Source organism: Conger conger, chromosome 8 (assembly GCF_963514075.1).
Source record: "Conger conger chromosome 8, fConCon1.1, whole genome shotgun sequence".
Lineage (NCBI taxonomy): Eukaryota > Metazoa > Chordata > Actinopteri > Anguilliformes > Congridae > Conger > Conger conger.
In genome coordinates, this window is record NC_083767.1 from 5,940,795 (window position 1) to 5,960,732 (window position 19,938).

The following is a 19,938-nucleotide window of genomic DNA, read 5'->3' on the forward strand; positions in this document are numbered from 1 at the left end:
CAGAACGAGGCTATACCCACCCCCCACCCCTGGAAGGACCATAGACTGGAGAGTGTCTGTTACGTCACCCGATGTCTACCCATGGGCTTGTGAAAAGCGGTTTCAAGTTTACGGGCGTCGCCATGTTGTACAAGTTGGAGCCAGAGACTGTGCAGTGGGGAAGCCGATGCGGCTCGACTTTGAGTTTTGACCGCAATTCTACCGTTGACTTTGCATTGAAAACGGGTCTGAGTGACCTACACTGGAGCCAACCGCAGAGGCGCTGGTGAGCACCGTCTCTCAGCACGACCAGGAAATAGCGGGACTCTCCCTCACCCCGGCCCCCCACCCTCACCCCCCCGGGGTACTGACCCTCACCCCCACCCTCGCCCCCCCGGGGGACTGACCCTCACCCCCACCCTCGCCTCCCCGGGGGACTGACCCTCACCCCCACCCTGGCCCCCCCAGGGACTGACCCTCACCCCCACCCTGGCCCCCTGGGGCCTCACCCTCACCCCCACCCTGGCCCCCCCCGGGGGACTGACCCTCACCCCCACCCTGGCCCCCCCAGGGACTGACCCTCACCCCCACCCTGGCCCCCCCAGGGACTGACCCTCACCCCCACCCTGGCCCCCCCGGGGACTGACCCTCACCCCCACCCTGGCCCCCCCGGGGGACTGACCCTCACCCCCCCCCCTGGCCCCCTGGGGCCTCACCCTCACCCCCACCCTGGCCCCCCCCGGGGGACTGACCCTCACCCCCACCCTCGCCCCCCCGGGGGACTGACCCTCACCCCCACCCTGGCCCCCCCGGGGGACTGACCCTCGTCGCTGACGGCCTGCTGCTTCACCGCGCTGGCCGCGGCTCGCGCAGTGGGCTTCCTCAGCGGGTGGCGCCAGCTCTTCGTGGTCTTCATCCGGCCCACCGGGAACACCGTCTGACTGGGGTACTGCGGAGAGGCGGCACCGTGTGACGGGACGGGTATCCCGGAAGGTTCTCTACCCTACCATGACCCTCTCAGGACAGAGAGAGGACTGTCTAATGGGACTCCTTCCGGAAAGTTCTCCACCCTACCATGACCCTCTCAGGACAGACAGAGGACTGTCTAATGGGACACCTTCCAGAAAGTTCTCCACCATAACATGTTCCTCTCCGGAGAGAGGGGACAGTCTGAGGGGACTCCTTCCGGAAAGTTCTCCACTATATCATGTCCCTCTCCGGAGAGAGAGGACAGTCTGAGGGGACTCCTTCCGGAAAGTTCTCCACTATACCATGTCCCTCTTAGTATTCTGACAGGCCAGCTCACTAACAATTTCACTGGCTTTCTTGCAGTCAAACTTTATGTTATACTTATACAGGGGAAGTTCACCCAAAAGGACATTTTCTGATGGAAAATTGATCTGCCCACCAATAATATGGTCGAAACATACTCGAAGCAATCTCCTAGATATCCTGCTGTCATCCAAGAAAACCCTGCCCAAGTGGTGTGCTTTGCTTGTCGTACAAGGTGAAAAGAACATTGAGAAATTCAAAAATATATATATATATCTTTTTAACAGAGAATGGAAGTATCAATAAAGTACAATTACAATAAATACAGCAATTATTCCACCGAATTGTGATTTTCATGTGTATAAGCACCCTAGATTCATGGCTGTAGAGAGGTTAGAGTTGTTCCTATACTGACTAATGTCAACTGTATTTGAATTCTACTATAACTCTCATAGAAACCTTCCCTCCCCTGAGCAGTATAGAGCTCAAACTGTAATGTCCTTGTTGGAGGTTAAGCCTGTTGAGGTGGGAAATGGTAGCCGGAGAAACAAGTGAAGACCTCAGAATTATAAGATTCTAACTGACATTTTAAAAATGAGTTAGTGTCATAAACATGTTGTTTATAGGGTGATTCGGTATGTTTCAGATATTGTACATTCAGAGTACTTTTAGGGTGTCTGTCAATTTTGATCTGTGAAGAACTGCCCTGCATTTCCGTTTTGCCGTGTTAGGATGTGAAAGCTTTGAAGCTCAATCTCTCAAAACTACTCAGAAGGCAGACAGAAGCTCACACTTCCAGGGTTCACGGAGTGCAGCCTTACTGTGCTTATCTCGCCGGGCTCGAGCTCCGCCTCCTCTCCCTCGCAGTCCGCGTCGCTGAGGTCGTTCCCCTCCGAGGACACGCTGGCGTCCGAATCGCAGGTCCGGGGGGAGGAGCTCCTCAGGGGGGATGGGTTCCTGCAGTCCCAAGACTCCTCCCTGGGGGGCGGCTGGTCCCTGTCCTCCCACGGCTCCTCCGGGCCCTGGGGCCCCAGCCTGCCGGCCGCCAGCTCCCCGCAGAGAGTGAGGGCCTCCGCTGCCTCCATCTCCATCCTGCGGCGGTCTGCGTCGCTCGGCTCCGCCCCTGACCCCGCCTCCACCACACTATACCGCGCCCCCAATACGTGTGGCTCCCCCTCTGCCCGGTCAGACTCCACCCCTCCAGGGGCCTCGTCCTCCTCCCACGCAGTGCTGGGCGGGGAGTTGAGGGTGTAGTATGTGGTGGTCCTGTCTTCCGGCAGGACCACGGGGATTTCCGGGTGGACGCTCTCGATCAGGACCGCGGGGCCCTGGCAGTTCAGGTGGTCCCAGATTCCCGCGCCCAACGGCGTCGTCTCCGCGCTCGGGCACTCCGAATCGCAGGCGTCGCCGTCCCCGTGAGTCGTGGACCCCGCTCCTACCGGGACCGGCCAGGAAGGGGAACGCCACGAAGCCAAGGGGCTTGAGCCTTCAGCCAGAGCTGGAGGGCCACTTTCCTGATGGACTTCCTCCTCTGAAGCAGTGTGGGACGAGTGACCTAGAGGACTAGTGAGGAGCGGCTCGCTCTTTCTCGGGGCATCCGTGCCCATGTGCAATGCTACGTTTGAGTCGCTCGATTCACCACTAGGAGGAGAAAGTAAGCCTTGCAACTTCAGTCCACTGGCCAGACCATGAGGGCCAGAGTGGTCAAGGGATGGACAAGTCTGTAGGGCCTTGGGTGGAGTGTGATAAAGAGGAAGTGCTCGATGGAGACTGGACTGAGCACCCAGAGATTGTAGTGTGACGAGTGAGGATGATTCATCCGGAGGTCGGGAGCCGGGAAGCTCCTTTTCTGACTTTGAGTAAGGGAGAGACACCTCCCTGTGCAGCACGGGTGCCAAGGGGTCCCCCTGGTGGCCAGTTCCAGAACAGCAGGAGAGGATGTCCGTGCTGACGGCCAGCGTGAGAGAGGGCATCTCTTTGTCCAGTGGTGGGGGCAGGGACACGTCTTCGTCCACGAGCACGGGAGTGAGAGAGGGCATCTCGCGTCTCGCTCTGCGGTTCCCCACCCGCGGGTCCAAACCTGAGGGTGGAGGGTGAACGCTGGTTTCACATGGGTCCAGTAAGGGAGGGCGAGACTGCTCCACAGATTCGCAAGGAACCGAGACGTCCCTTAGAGCGTCGCCACTTCTCTCTGCGGGACACTCAGCACCATTATGGGCCACTGGCAAAGAGCTGGCTCCCACATCTGGTGCTGTCAATTCACAAGACTGACCTGCTGCTTTCGAGATGTTCGAGTGACCTGCTAATGTTATATCATAAGAGGGACCTGCAGGTTCTGAGTCATAAGAGTGACCGGCTACTGCTGAGTCATAAGAAGGACCTGCTGCCGGGGAGTCATTCCAGTGACTTACCGTTGACTCAGAAGAGGGACCTGCAACTGTGGAGTCACTAGAGTGACCGGCTGCCTTCAAGTCATAAGAGTGACCTTCCACTAGGGTGTCATTTGTGTGACTTGTTGCTGCCGAGAAACTAGAGGGACCTGCTGGTGTCGAGTCATAAGAGGGACCTGCTACCGTCGAGTCGTTAGAGGGACAGTCGGAGGATCCTCTCACAGCGTCAAACGAGTCTGCCTTAGCACGACTCCTAAGAGCCACAAACGGACTGCATTTAGCACCAAGTTCAGACGGCGGGGAACTGGCCTCGGTGGAAGGCAGCGGAGACGCCGCATTAAGGGACTCGGTAAGAGTGGCGAGAGTCGCATCCCTGCGCGACTCTTTGGCTCCACACTCCGCCCCTGCGGGGGGCGGTACAGCACCTTGAGGAGGGCCAACAGCGACCTCACAGTCCTGAGCGGATTCTTCACCGGACCGGGGCTCCAACCCCCCACAAACCCCTGAACCCAGGGTCGCCGCGCTCCAAGCACCCGGGGAGCCAGTCTGGCCCCCCGTCCCCACGGGAGGAGCAGGTAGCACCTCCCCCACCTCCTCCTCCTCCTCCTCATCTCTGGCAGGCATCGATTCGGGCTCCTGCTCTGGTGCTTCTGGAGAGGGGAGGTTGAGGCAGGGAGCGTCGGGGTCAGCGGACTCTGGGACGCTGTTTCTCTCCGTCCTGTTCCTGGTGCTCATCGTCCTGCTCACCTCTGCCTGATCGTTCCCTGAGTGACAAAACAAGTTAGACCGGCAATAAATCAAACACTGGCTGCCCAATTTGCTTTGCTAATATAATTAATAAGTGCTAAAACATTTAACGGGAGATAATTTGCTGACGCCATTTTGAAGAGCCTATCAACGATTGCAGACGTTAAAATATTGTTGTAAAAAAAAGAAAAAAAAGGAAGAAAAATAGGGAGAAAGCATTTTAATCCGGTCATTCTCTGGCATTCTATAGAGGCATTACTCCAGAACCATTATTCTTCAGAAAACTTCACTTGATCTGGCGTCAATTTAGTTTTTCTATCCAGTTACAGCAGGTGCCCATGAATCACACAGTGTGAAATTCGCCAATACATTCATATCCATCAGAAGATGAAGTGATGGAGCAGATCAATTCATTAAATCAATATTACAGCGCCCCCATTCTCCCCTGCTGTCTCCACTCTCCCGTAATCCCCTCTGAGCTCTGGGGACAGATAGAGGAAAGTGACGAGGGCCACGGAATGGAGGAAGAGATGGAGAGCGAGAGAGAGAGAGAGAGAGAGAGAGAGAGAGAGAGACTGGCAGGAGAGCGAGGGAGATTGAAAGGGAGACTATAGTGGGAGGGAAGGAGAAATGGAAAGAGAGATGAGACAGGGAGACAGAGAGAATGCGGACACAGGGAGAGCCAAAGAAGGAGGGAGGGAAAGAGGGAGAGAAAGAAGGGGAGAGAGTAAGAAAAGGGAGAAATGGTGAAGGGGAGAGAATGGAGAAACAGTAAGAGGGAGGGAGGGAGGGAGGGCCGCAGAGGGAAAGAGAGCAGGGTTTTGTCAGCAGTGGATTTGCTGCTGGGCAGACAGCGGGGGAAGTAGTCCCGGCTGATGTGACACGTAATCAGGCCTTATCTCACCTGAGGAGCCGGGCGTATCAGCGGGCTGGCCGGCCTGGCTGGCGTGTCCCAGCCCTCCCCCCCCGGCCCTCCTCCTGCCCTCCCAGGCCTCCTTCTTCACCCGGGGCCCCTGCGGGAGGGTGGCCTGGGCCCTCCGCTCTTCCTCCTGCACCCCCTCCTCTTCCTCCGGGACGGCCGCTCGCAGCTTCTTAGATCGGGATCGCGGGTGATGAAGTCTGCGGGGAGAGATAGCGGGCGGAGGTGCAGGTGAGGTGGGGACTGGCTGCCTGGGATAAGGCTGCTTCCCTGGCCCCTGCTGAGCCTCTATCTCCTCTCCCACGACAGGGCCATATGTTACCCCCAGCCTGGGGAAAAAGTGCACTCCCAACCATACCTCTGTCCTGTCCTGTCTGTTTCTTTCGCCATTTATTTCATTTTATTTACCACCCGTGTGTGTGGGTGCGCGTGTGTGTGTGCGCCTGCATGTGTTCGTGTGTGTGTGTGTGTGTGGATGAGTGTGAGTGTGTGTGTGTGGATGAGTGTGAGTGTGTGTGTGTGCACTGACCTAACCTCTCTAAAGTACTGCTCATTTGAATTATATTAACATGCTTTGTCTCAGACGCCAGCGTATATGGATTTTCAATGCGCCCTCTGGGAGAGACATAAGGGTGAGGAGTTCCTGAGCGTTTCTGTAAAGGGACACACTTCCCTGCTGCATTCGCACAGAAGCAGAGAGGAGCCCAACACTGCCTGCAGTGCCGTGGTGTTGCCGGCGGCAACGAAGAGAGACTCAAATCTGCGACTGTTCGTCATTCCAGGGGTCTCAAACTCCAGTCCTGGAGGGCCACAGTGTCTGCAGGTTTAACTCCAGTCCTGGAGAGCCGCAGTGTCTGCAGGTTTAACTCCAGTCCTGGAGAGCCGCAGTGTCTGCGGGTTTAACTCCAGTCCTGGAGGGCCGCAGTGTCTGCAGGTTTAACTCCAGTCCTGGAGGGCCGCAGTGTCTGCAGGTTTAACTCCAGTCCTGGAGGGCCGCAGTGTCTGCAGGTTTAACTCCAGTCCTGGAGGGCCGCAGTGTCTGCGGGTTTAACTCCAGTCCCGGAGGGCCGCAGTGTCTGCAGGTTTAACTCCAGTCCTGGAGGGCCGCAGTGTCTGCAGGTTTAAGTCTCTACTGGTTTTTGTGATTTCCTTTCAATCAGCAGCCAACATAGGCCCTTGAAACAAGGTTCAATTTTCTTCTTGTGTACGAGGCAAAAACACAAGACAGCAGAACCTGCTTTATCTGCGAAACACCGACACCCATTAGAAATACACATCGTCCCATTCGGTACGGAGCTGTTCCGAACATCTGTTCATAAATATGAATGAGCTTTTACACATTAATAATCATAAATCATAAACCAGAAAACAAAGCTGTACTCCTCGCCCGCCCGATACATATTTCTTAAGTCAACGTGACACGGCTTCTTGCGTCAACAGGTGAGCGCTGAGAGTGCGCGGCACTAAATTTGGAATAACGGCGCGCCGTCACGGAAACGGCAGACGGAAGCCCGGGGGCGATTTCCGACGTCCGGGGCCGGAGCCGGAACAACGCCCCGTAATTAGGAGACAGGGTTTTCCCCCCGGCTCCGCGGAACGCCGAGGATCCACGCCGCGAAACCCGGTTTCGGTTTTAAACGATTAGAGGGGTACTAAAAGTCTCCAGCTCGTATAGGGGCAACAAATCAGTGCGCTACTGGTCCAACAGTTTTTACTGCAATGGAGAGAGAGGAGGGGAGAGAGGAAGGCTCTGGCCATGAAAGGGGAGGAAATGTTTGCATTGCCTAGGCGTAACCACTGGAGCCAGAAATGATATTAAATCTCCACTGCAACAGCCACTTTGAAGTGTTTCCATGAGCCAGGCCTGCCAGACCCCACCAGGCCTCCCCCCCACACACACTTAAAAGCTACTGGGAAACACTGAAGAAGCACTTTTTAAGAAGACTCCTAGGAACTCAATCCTTACGTTTACACAAGGATAGTGAGTACTTAAAAAAATAAATAAATATTTTTTTTTAAGCCTATCTGGATCAAGCAAGTATGTGAAATACTTGAGCTCTCTAGGCTGGAAATTTTTGAAACACTCCTGCATATCATTGATTGCTCAGTTTCCCAAGCTGCTCTAAACCAAAAGGTGCCGTCCAAAGAGAGAATTTCAGACCGAATTCCGGTGAAAACGTGTCTCGTTTAAGATTGTGAGCAATCTGCGGGGATCTCCTTAGCGTCGGACGGATAAACGGATTTAAGTACAGATGTCAGCCAGGCCTGATGGAAACAGTGCCAGTGTGAAATGAAGGCTTGGTGACTCAGGCGGCTGAAGGCAGTACCGAAGACAAGCAGGACTGTATTTGGCAGGTTCAGCATGTTGTGACACCAGCACTGAGGCCAGCGGGGCTGTATTTAGCAAGTTCAGTATGTTGTGACTGCTCTGTGAAGCCAGTGCCGATGCCTAGCGGGGCTGTATTTAGCAGGTTCAGAATGTCGTGACACCAGTAGTGAGGCCTATCAGGGCTGTATTTGGCAGGTTCAGCATGTCGTGACTGCTCTGTGAAGGCAGTACTGAGGCCGAGCGGGGCCGTATTCGGCAGGTTCGTGACGGGGGCCCGCTCGCAGTGGAAGCACACGGGGGTATAAAACAGACCCCAGGATCGATGTGGGTCAGTAATTTGCAGAGGCGTCTTCATGAATACGCAGGAAGAGAGATCTTCCCTAATTACACACCCTCCGGGTCTCTCCGGACCGAGCTCGTGTTGCTCTGTCTCAGCCTTCAAAGCCGGCTAACCCAAACCCCGGCAGGAAACAGCCTCGCGCTCGAGCAGAACTCCACCGGAGACAAACTCGCCCTGACTTCAGCCGCTCTCTGACCTCCATTATCTACTTTTCAGAGAAACTGTCTTATTGAACTGCAGTAACTCCACGACACAAAGGATGAACTGTATGGCTTTAGCACCCTTAAACTTACAGTAAAGGGTATTAAACAGGTATGCCATGACACCATAGGGGTGGCCTGTAGCGCAGTGGTTAAGGTACACGACTGGGAACCGCAAGGTCAGTGGTTCTAATCCCGGTGTAGCCACAATAAGATCCGTACAGCCGTTGGGCCCTTGGGCAAGGCCCTTGACCCTGCATTGCTCCAGGGGAGGATTGTCTCCTGCTTAGCCTAATCAACTGTACGTTGCTCTGGATAAGAGCATCTGCCAAATGCCATTAAATATAAAATACCATACATAAGGTGTCAAACCTGCTTATACACAATTTCAAATATATAATTGATTATGAAAAATTAAAATTAAAATTATTGGGTTCTTCCGAAGGTTTCGTCCTGAACTTCACTAGGGAGTTTTTCCTTGCCACTGTTGCCCCAGGCTTGCTCTTGTGGGGGGTGAAGTCAGGGTTCTACACAAATTAATTTATTTGATTATTGTGGTCTCCAGATAGAGAGTTTATACATATTTTATTCTTGACAAGTACAATGTCTGAAGTGGACTTTACTGCAGTTGGACCGAACAAGACACGCAAAAGTAATTAAGTCTTCTTTAGCCTACATCCTATACAGTAGTTGTTTGTCAGCCGTGCTTTGGCAAAGTCAGCCCGTCGTGAATTAAATCTCTCGCTCCGATAGCAGCGTTCAGGAAGGCTGTGTTAATGCAGCTTATGGAGTGTCACGCCTTTCCCTGGGAATAAGAGTCAGGCGCAGGAAACAGATGCACGCCGAGTGCTCACCACCCGCATCGGCGACACGCACCAGCGACACGCACCAGCGACGCTGCAAGCGCAGTAATTAAACAGCGCTGAGGGACGATGACGGTCTCATCTGGGAAAGGGAGCCGCATTTCGGGGAGGAAGAGGCGGAGAACGCGGGCGGACGCGGCCCGGCAGGAGGGCACACACTGAGGCCGCTCCGCACGTCAGCGCCGAGGCGCCGTTACGCTGGGGAGGACTGCGCTGAGGCGCCGTTACGCTGGGGAAGACTGCGCTGAGGCCCCATTACGCTGGGGAAGACTGCGCTGAGGCCCCATTACGCTGGGGAAGACTGCGCTGAGGCACCATTACGCTGGGGAAGACTGCGCTGAGGCACCATTACACTGGGGAGGACTGCGCTGAGGCCCCATTACGCTGGGGAAGACTGCGCTGAGGCACCATTACGCTGGGGAAGACTGCGCTGAGGCCCCATTACGCTGGGGAAGACTGCGCTGAGGCGCCATTACGCTGGGGAGGACTGCGCTGAGGCCCCATTACACTGGGGAAGACTGCGCTGAGGCGCCATTACACTGGGGAAGACTGCGCTGAGGCGCCATTACGCTGGGGAGGACTGCGCTGAGGCACCATTACGCTGGGGAAGACTGCGCTGAGGCCCCATTACGCTGGGGAAGACTGCGCTGAGGCACCATTACGCTGGGGAGGACTGCGCTGAGGCCCCATTACGCTGGGGAAGACTGCGCTGAGGCCCCATTACGCTGGGGAAGACTGCGCTGAGGCCCCATTACGCTGGGGAGGACTGCGCTGAGGCACCATTACGCTGGGGAGGACTGCGCCGAGGCCCCATTACGCTGGGGAAGACTGCGCTGAGGCCCCATTACACTGGGGAAGACTGCGCTGAGGCACCATTACGCTGGGGAGGACTGCGCTGAGGCGCCATTACGCTGGGGAGGACTGCGCTGAGGCACCATTACACTGGGGAGGACTGCGCTGAGGCACCATTACGCTGGGGAGGACTGCGCTGAGGCCCCATTACGCTGGGGAAGACTGCGCTGAGGCGCCGTTACGCTGGGGAAGACTGCGCTGAGGCCCCATTACGCTGGGGAAGACTGCGCTGAGGCGCCGTTACGCTGGGGAGGACTGCGCTGAGGCCCCATTACACTGGGGAAGACTGCGCTGAGGCGCCATTACACTGGGGAAGACTGCGCTGAGGCGCCATTACGCTGGGGAAGACTGCGCTGAGGCACCATTACGCTGGGGAAGACTGCGCTGAGGCCCCATTACGCTGGGGAAGACTGCGCTGAGGCGCCATTACGCTGGGGAGGACTGCGCTGAGGCCCCATTACACTGGGGAAGACTGCGCTGAGGCGCCATTACACTGGGGAAGACTGCGCTGAGGCGCCATTACGCTGGGGAGGACTGCGCTGAGGCACCATTACGCTGGGGAAGACTGCGCTGAGGCCCCATTACGCTGGGGAAGACTGCGCTGAGGCACCATTACGCTGGGGAGGACTGCGCTGAGGCGCCATTACGCTGGGGAAGACTGCGCTGAGGCGCCATTACGCTGGGGAAGACTGCGCTGAGGCCCCATTACGCTGGGGAGGACTGCGCTGAGGCCCCATTACGCTGGGGAGGACTGCGCTGAGGCCCCATTACGCTGGGGAAGACTGCGCTGAGGCCCCATTACGCTGGGGAAGACTGCGCTGAGGCACCATTACGCTGGGGAGGACTGCGCTGAGGCCCCATTACGCTGGGGAAGACTGCGCTGAGGCCCCATTACGCTGGGGAAGACTGCGCTGAGGCCCCATTACGCTGGGGAGGACTGCGCTGAGGCACCATTACGCTGGGGAGGACTGCGCCGAGGCCCCATTACGCTGGGGAAGACTGCGCTGAGGCCCCATTACGCTGGGGAGGACTGCGCTGAGGCCCCATTATGCTGGGGAAGACTGCGCTGAGGCCCCATTACACTGGGGAAGACTGCGCTGAGGCACCATTACGCTGGGGAGGACTGCGCTGAGGCGCCATTACGCTGGGGAGGACTGCGCTGAGGCACCATTACACTGGGGAGGACTGCGCTGAGGCACCATTACGCTGGGGAGGACTGCGCTGAGGCCCCATTACGCTGGGGAAGACTGCGCTGAGGCGCCGTTACGCTGGGGAAGACTGCGCTGAGGCCCCATTACGCTGGGGAAGACTGCGCTGAGGCGCCGTTACGCTGGGGAGGACTGTGCTGGCGCCGCTCGGCTGCCCTTAATGGACCAGAGCCGCACCACGCCGGGAGCAGAGCGGACAGAGGCAATTATTAATGAAATTAAACCCCTCACAATTACCACTGCTCCACCTATTCCACCTTCCAATTAGCAGCAAACACGGAGAGATGACAAGAGCTTTTATGTACATACACACGAGCACGCGCACACACCACACACACACACACACACACACACACACACACACACACACACACACCAAATGCATCGCGCACACACCACACACACACACACACACACACCAAATGCATGCAGGCACACACTCATACACATTTTTCTGATTCTAAAAGAATACCAATTTTCACATACCCACTTTTGGCACTGTCCTTTTATATGTATATTATTGTCCATTATAGATATTATCTACCTACTGACTAAATAAATAAATATATAAATAAATGGAACACTAAATACGAGTCACAAGAAGAATAACAGCACCAACCGCACCGGAAATACAACATTACTACAGACCTGCACACAGAGGCCCATACAACACTACTACAGACCTGCACACAGAGGCCCATACAGCATGACTATAGACCTGCACACAGAGGCCCATACATCACTACTATAGACCTGTACACAGAGGCCTATACAACACTACTACAGACCTGCACACAGAGGCCTATACATCACTACTATAGACCTTTACACAGAGGCCTATACAACACTACTACAGATCTGCACACAGAGGCCTATACATCACTACTACAGACCTGCACACAGAGGCCTATACATCACTACTATAGACCTGCACACAGAGGCCTATACATCACTACTATAGACCTGTACACAGAGGCCTATACAGCACTACTATAGACCTGCACACAGAGGCCCATAGAAAATAGAGCACTAATATATTACAACTGTCCAAATAAACCCACACAGGAAATATAACACTGGAAATATTGTTCTGTTCCAGAAACAACAGAGCCGAAGACAGGTGGAAAATACAAGTTTGACCCGGAGATGTGACCTTGTGGTTCCCACAGCGGGGCTGATACCAGCAGCGATGACAAACACTGTAAGCGTAACGGCTCAGTGCACAGGGAAACAGGAAGCCGGGTCCCCCAGCGCACACGCTCCCAACCGCAGCCCCACGCGCACAGAGCACCTCCGGGGCTGCTCCACACGCTCGCTCCCGTTTCCTGCACGCTGTGGAAAGGGAGCGTGGTAAGGAGCGCTTCAGCCACTCTGAGCGCGGGGGAACTCTGTGGAGCGGCGGCTGAGTCACTCACAGGGCCCGTCGTCTTCTCAGGCCGCTGTAATCGCACGGAGAGGCCGCGGCAGCCACGGACCGTGTCGGGAATAAATTGGCACGGTGGGGAGTGGCCTCTGTGACATTAGCCTGGGGGAAGCGGGGCGCCCAACACGGGGAGGAGGGGGCCCCACGCACCGCGGGGCCCAGGTGCCACGCCTCAGCAGAGCTGTACTCAGAAGGGCCGTTTCGGGCCGTTTGGGGCCAAGCGGAGTCAAAGTCAAGCGGAAGCGCAGCGGATTTGAGCGGTGACCTCTCCGCCATCGTGCAGGGGGCACAGCCAGGGGGCACGAGCCTCATTTACATCCAAATGGAGTTCCCCCCCCCCCCCGTGACCCCCTACCTCTTCCGCTCCACCTTCCTCTTTTACTCTCTCTGCCGCTTTCCCTCCATTCTTTCTCTGTTTCCATTACTCTCTCCTCTCACCCTCCCGTCTCTTTCTCCTTCTCCATCTCACTCCCTCTCTCTCTCTTAATAACCGGTCCCAGCCACTGACTCTGGTGTGTGAGCATTAGCACACAGCCCATCCATTAAACGCACGCACGCGCACACACACACACTCGCACTCGCACTCGCACTCACACTCACACACACTCACACACACACACACACACACACACACACACACACCTTATCCTGTAACACAGTTTACACCACACATCTGCATTCCCATTGCTCTGCTGGGTGAACTGTAGCATGGTGTAGGTCACTACGGTAAGCGTGGCAGCCATTTTGTACCAGCAGTCAGGCTCTACTTCTAACAGGAAGGCCCTGAGTTTGAACCTTAGGGCCAACACCCCAGTAGTGCCATTAATCAGCTTACTGGACTGCAACAGTAACCATTACATGGTCTTTGATGCAAAAACATTTTTTGTTCACTTTCAAGGGCAATGGGGTATGTGAGCATTTTCCACAACTTTTATGTATTTTTTACATGATGTCTTCATGTTTTCAACGGTTATCAGAACCCAGAATAATGCTAGTTAAACTCTGTGTGGCAAAAGCCGGGGTGGATAAAAATACGAATATTTTTATTTCTTTGTTACCAAATGCCACTCAAAACATGGATCGATAAACTACTGGTATTACGTGGGCGTCTATGTCGATCAAATGTCTGTCAAGTTTCCGTTCCCCTCCAATCAATATCCTTTTCACACAGCAGACTGCATCCTCATTTGACATCCCCCTCCTCATTTGACGTCAAATCGGCTCCCCGGTCATCAGAAACACCCCTTTAGAGATTTGTTTCACTGGTGTGTACGTCACGTCGTGGAAGCTAGCGCTGCTCTGACTTCCGTCTCACGGCGTCTTCAAAGCTTCTGAGAAACGGCCAAATGCAGCTTGATTCAAAAACAAAGTCGCCCACTCAAATTTCTCCTGGCTGCAGAGTGTGCTACTTTCTTATTTTTTAAAGATATTTATGTTCCGGTAGTCTGCACCTCTCTAATATTTGTACACATAGAAACATGGAGTGTGATGTCATGTAACGTGTGGGAGGGGTGGAGGGTACCTGGCGGGGGCGGGGGGGTTAGGGTTAGGTTTAGGGTGGGGTTAGGGTGGGGGTTAGGGTTAGGGGTGGGGTTAGGGTGGGGGTTAGGGTGGGGGTTGGGGTTAGAGTTGGGGGTGGGGGTTGGGGTTAGGGGTGGGGTTAGGGTGGGGGTTAGGGTTAGGGTGGGGTTAGGGTGGGGGTTAGGGTTAGGGTTGGGGGTGGGGGTGGGGTTAAGGTGGGGGTTGGGGTTAGGGGTGGGGTTAGGATGGGGGTTAGGGTTAGGGTGGGGGTTAGGGTGGAGGTTGGGGTTAGGGGTGGGGTTAGGGTGGGGGTGGGGGTTAGGGGTGGGGTTAGGGTTAGAAGTGCAGTGTGATGTGATGTAGAGTGAGGGAGGGGTGAAAGGTGGAGCGTACCTGGCGGGGGTGGGCGAGTGGGGGCGTTTTCGGTGGAGCAGCCAGCTCTGGAGCTCGGGGGTGGAGCCGGGCGTGGGCAGGGTGTGGTCTGGCACGCACGCATCCTTCCCCACCTTCCACACCTGGTACCTCTCCGGCTGGAACTTCCGCACGAACGGGTCCATGGAGATCTTCACCATGTCCTTACTGCAGTTACACTACAGAGAGAGAGGGAGAGAGGGAGAGCGAGAGAGTGAGTCAAAGCCAGCCTTTTGGGGCTCATTTCCTGGCCTGTTGCGGTTCCCCTGTGATGTTGGGGTTCCCTTGGGATGTTGTGGTTCCCCTGTGATGTTGGGGTTCCCTTGGGATGTTGGGGTTCCCCTGTGATGTTGGGGTTCCTCTGTGATATTGGGGTTCCCTAGGGATGTTGGGGTCTCCTGTTATTTTTTGGCTATTATGAACAATCCAATGGACTGAAGAATGTTCTAGGGGACATTTTACTTCATTTCAATTCATTCCATGAACCGAGTGAACAGAGATGGAATGAACCCCCAAATCCTGCCGGGCCATCATCAAAAGAGACGGCTGGCCTTTTTCTGGGAGCATAGAAATGAACTGAATTAATACGCGGTTACCAGGGAGACGACACACAACCTGAAAATGGCCACCTTTCACTGTGACCTCCTCCTCCGGAGAGTTCCCGCTCCAGCGCTGAAGAGAGCCGAGTCTCAACACCGGGAGCAGTGTCGCTCTCCCCCTCTGATTCGCCCTCGTTCAGCAGGCTTTTTTTAATCACAGATCCTGACACCTGCGATTCCCGGGGCGCGGAGAGAGATTACGGCGGTGTCGCCGCGTCTCTGCGGTCGCGCTGACCGCGCCGACCGCGCGGTACCGCGGAGAGCGGCGCACTGAGCCGGGGTAATCACCGAGGCCACTGGCCGCGCCGCGACTTTAATTACGCGGGCCTGGGGCGCCGATGGGCCGGAGGATCGCCGCCTCTTTACTGCCGCGCATAAAGGGAGGGCGCGCGGTCACAGCCACGCCGCCTAAACCGCCAAACGCCCCCCCGGCCGCCATCCCACACCCATCTGGAGCCGGCTTATCATAACACACCTTTTACTGCCCACTTCTGGGGAAGTTAATGTAGCTGGGAGGGCCAGCCAATCGCCAGGCAACCGCGCGACCGCCCACTCGACGGCCATTAACGGGACAGGGGGAGACACACACGCGCACACGATATACGCGGTTTGTGGGGGACCTGGCATCCCACAATGCACCGGGATGGTTACACATCGCGGGTAGATGCTCTGTGACCTTTGTGTGCGCTTCTCCGTGGGGGTATCGGAGCCGAAATGGCCGTACTGAGACTCAGCGTTTCATTACGCGGCTGGCAGACTCACAGCCCCCTCCCATCTCACCGCACCGCCTGACTAACACACGCCCGCTAAACTGCTGACTGGCCGAGTCTGTAAACACGACACAGGCCATTGGCTGATTGCACAATGATGCGTACGTGTGTATTACAGGCCCACAAAACTGCAATTAAACCAAGGTCCCACGCAGCTTCACACTCTCCTCCAGAAAAAACAAAACAAAACAAAACAAAACAAACCAAACCAAACGAAACAAACCAAAAACCGGGGGGACTGCCAGACAACTGGACCCGTTTTAACGCAGCCAAAGCGCATATTTATAAATCGGTTTTGGCCTTTCGGAAGATTTCAGGAACGCAGGTGCTGCGTCCTCTCCTATCAGTGGAAACAGGCGAACACATCGCGAGTCGAGATAACATAACAAACCTACGATCTAGCGCAGTGCGAGCTTATCCAATAACTACTCGCAGAAGAAAAGAACGAGGCGGAAGCTTATGCAAATCAGCCCCGACGGTGGAGAGAACCAGGTAATGACATTGATTGCGGCTGCCATTTTGTACAGTGAAGCAAACAAATCCCGCCAATGCAGATATGACACTAAAAGCTCATTATCTCGCAAATATTACATTTACATGTAAATTGAGTGAAATCAGGAGTCCTTCTTCCTGTAGTATTATGATTAGTGCATCCTATCTGCAAACAAGGAGGGATCAGCGCTGTCGACGGCATGGAAATCCACCGAAAGAGAGGGGATGTTTGTTCGTCATCATGTCACTAAGGCCATCGTGTTATTAACGCCATTGTGTGATTAACACCATCGTGTGATTAACGCCATCGTGTGATTAACGCCATCGTGTGATTAACACCATCGTGTGATTAACGCCATCGTGTGATTAACGCCATCGTGTGATTAACACCATCGTGTGATTAACGCCATCGTGTGATTAACACCATCGTGTGATTAATGGCATTGTGTGATTAATGCCATCGTGTGATTAACAGCATCGTGTGATTAACAGCATCGTGTGATTAATGGCATTGTGTGATTAACGTCATCATGTCACTAAGGCCATCGTGAGATTAATGGCATTGTGTGTTTCATGCCATGGTGGAAACACTCACACTGCTTCAGGGTATATTACAGTTATTATTTTTTCCAAAGCGACTAACAGTTGATTAGACTAGGCAGGGGACAATCCTCTGGAGCAATGTGGGGTTAAGGGCCTTGCTCACGGGTCCAACCGCTGTGCGGATCTTATCGTGGTGGTGACACTGGGACTTGAACCATCAACCTTGCCGGTCCCAGTCATGTACCTTAGCCACTCGGCCACAGGCTGACCATGGTATGCAGGTATATGAAAGGGAGGGTTTTGGTGTGTGGTGTAAATCCAGTGTTGCATCATGGTAGATATGAAAAGGCGAATCTGTGATAAATCCCCTTGAAGGAGGGATCTGGCGTTTGGTGTAAATCCAGTGTTGCTTCATGGTATATATGAAAAGGCGAATGTGTGATAAATCCCCTATACAGAGGGTTTCCAGGGATCTGTTGATATAAATCATGTGTTGTCAAAACCGTGAAAGTTGCTCCCAAATCTAAAACAGCACTTTCACAAAAAAAAAAACCCCAACACAAAATGGCACGTACAGTTGGTGATTGATCGTACAGGCAGTTGAGCGGAGACATTTAGAGACACATTTTATCTGTAAGGATTCTTTTTTTATCGCGCTCTGCGGACATCGCGGGGGTGATCGGCGACCTCGCACAGCGAAGATCCCCCCTCCTCTTCCTCGCTCTCGCTCTCCCTGGACCTGGCTGTGAATCGGACACAACAAACAGCCTCTTAAAGAGCTTTTTAAGAAGAGAGAGAGAGAAAGGCCTGGATCTTGGCCAGTCCATTACCCCAGCGCTGATTTATGGGACAGGGAAGTGCATCAGGAACGCATCTACTGACCAAACCTGAGCAGGGGAGGGGAGGGGAGGGACAGGGGAGGGGCGGCCATTTTGTAAATCTCATGCAAAAAAAGCCCTGACTGCCTTCAGGTCAGCCCTGTGTCTGTCACACTGAAGTCCTGTCCAATTACAGGCTGTTTTCCCCGGGTTATAAAGACGAGTGCATCATCGATGTTCCAGAGGCACTGTGGGGCTGGGGACGGGGGACATTAATGGGCTTTTTATTAGCGATGTTTGACGTCGTTACAGAGAGCTGTCTCTCACAGGGACATGAATATCGCTGAGATATCTCTCCGCCGGGAGTTCACCGGACTCTCCTGCAAATGAACCGGCCCTGAAATCCATTCATTTTTACAACCCAGTGTCACTCCATCCACACACTGATGACTGCTGCTCCAGAACAGTAAAACACAGCTCAATCACGGCTTTTTCTCTCGCTGCATGCTGCACTTAGACGCTACGCTAAGCTAATCAACACTGCAAAACCCAAAACATATTCCATTTTATATTTGTAATGAATTCTAATGTAATGTGCGGAAATTGATATTCATTTTGCCATTATACTGCTTATTTTTGTGGCATAAAATCATAATTAAATCCACAGTGATTCCATGTTGTTAAGAAATAACAACATCTGAGTCCAAGGTGGGCGAGTATTTATTGTACCCACTGTAACCCTAAAAATAACATTAAGCACAACCCATAAATCTAGCCATAAACCCATCCATAAAATTAGCTGAAATTAGCCTGTCATGTTTCACTAGACCATCAGATAAACAGCACAGCAAGCCTCTTGTTTAACCTCTCATTCTGCAGTATTACTGGACCGGAGGCCCAAAACTCCCTAAGCATCTCGCCCCCTAGTGGCAGAGCTGATAAATGCATAACATCACACACACCAACGCAGAGGCTCACAATCTCCTCTGTACCTGTCACCAGAGGTGGAAAAGTCCAGGTTCAGAAAGTAAACGTCCTCCCCAGTATTTTGTCCTAATCACCTTGATTTGCTAATTAGCCGAATTCTCCAGCCAGGAGGTGGAACTAATTAGTGAAATCAGCTGGCTGAGTTCATGGGTGGAAGAAACACATGGCAGAGTCTTTTACTTTCCGACCCCTGGACTTTCCACCTCTCACCATCAAAGCCTTGCACGTACTCATTATGGTTGTCTGGGTATTAGCGGTTGTTTTGGTAACAAACCCACGCTCGCACGCATCATTTCCTCCTGGCCCAAGTGTGGCTCAATACCGACCACAAGTCTGACCTTCTGATCCAATCAAAATGTCTGACGAGAACCGTCCTGCTCTGGACCTGGTGTTACAGAACCAGCCCGCGTCACGCCGTGTAGCGTAGGGAAATATGATAGATACACAAACACGCTAGCCAGCCCACACATGGTGGGAAAGAAAGCAATAAAACAATAAAAAACAAACAGGGAAAGGTTCACCGACATGGTAAATGACAGGGGTGTGTCATCGGTGTGGTTTATACGGACCGAACACCGGCGTTGGAGTGTGAGTTCTGGCCCGGTTCGGAAGAACGCGGTGAGCCGTTATGGTTCCCACGGACCTCAAAAATAACTCCAGATAGAAGCCGGCGTCGAACGCATGAGAACGCGGGCGCAGGAAGCAGAATCTTAAGGAGAAAAGGTTACACTAATAAGTATAATAGCATAATCTAGTGCATGTTTTTGTTCACAAAAATCTCACAGTCTAATGTCCTTGTACGTTAGATGTCTTTACACTTTATATTCAGCCAGTCTGTTTGAAATTTCAGAGCCCCCCCAACTGATAACTAATGCTGAGACATCAGATAAAGTGTGTGTGTGTGTGTGTGTGTGTGTGTGTGATTGCGGAGAGGGAGGGAGATCCTAGATACTAGACATGATCATTTTCAAGTTCTCCAGCTTGTCCATAAATTGGACTAACAACGCAACAGTGTCGAAATATGCTCTACTGAAGAGTTCCTACTACTGTACATATTACCTGTAATGGGAGAGAGTGCACAGCCTCCTCTGTATGTCACACCCAGTAAAGCAGTGAGTTAGCTGGGGGCCAATGCAGAAGCCAACCTTGGCATTCCGTGCTTTGCAAGCGCAGGCACAGAGTTTACCATTCCCCTCTCGGGTGAGCGGGCTTCACTCGCCCGACCGATGCGACTGTAGATATGACGGCACGTCCCCCAGCTCATTTGTGACCTAA

At 53.9% G+C, this 19,938-nt stretch overlaps 1 protein-coding gene across 2 annotated transcripts in view; it reads right to left on the minus strand.

Moving 5' to 3' along the window:
- Positions 1–19,938, minus strand: part of kdm4c (lysine (K)-specific demethylase 4C) — a 145,366-nt gene that overhangs the window by 60,815 nt on the left and 64,613 nt on the right. The window contains exons 9-12 of one of the 2 annotated variants that reach the window (XM_061252461.1): positions 14,437–14,633; positions 5,293–5,507; positions 2,073–4,405; positions 802–928 (exon numbers count right to left, since the gene is read on the minus strand). In XM_061252461.1, the coding sequence (XP_061108445.1) occupies positions 802–928; positions 2,073–4,405; positions 5,293–5,507; positions 14,437–14,633 (2,872 nt within the window). Of the gene's footprint in view, positions 1–801; positions 929–2,072; positions 4,406–5,292; positions 5,508–14,436; positions 14,634–19,938 lie in introns of those variants that run through there. The other variant, XR_009709390.1, reaches the window with a different exon arrangement.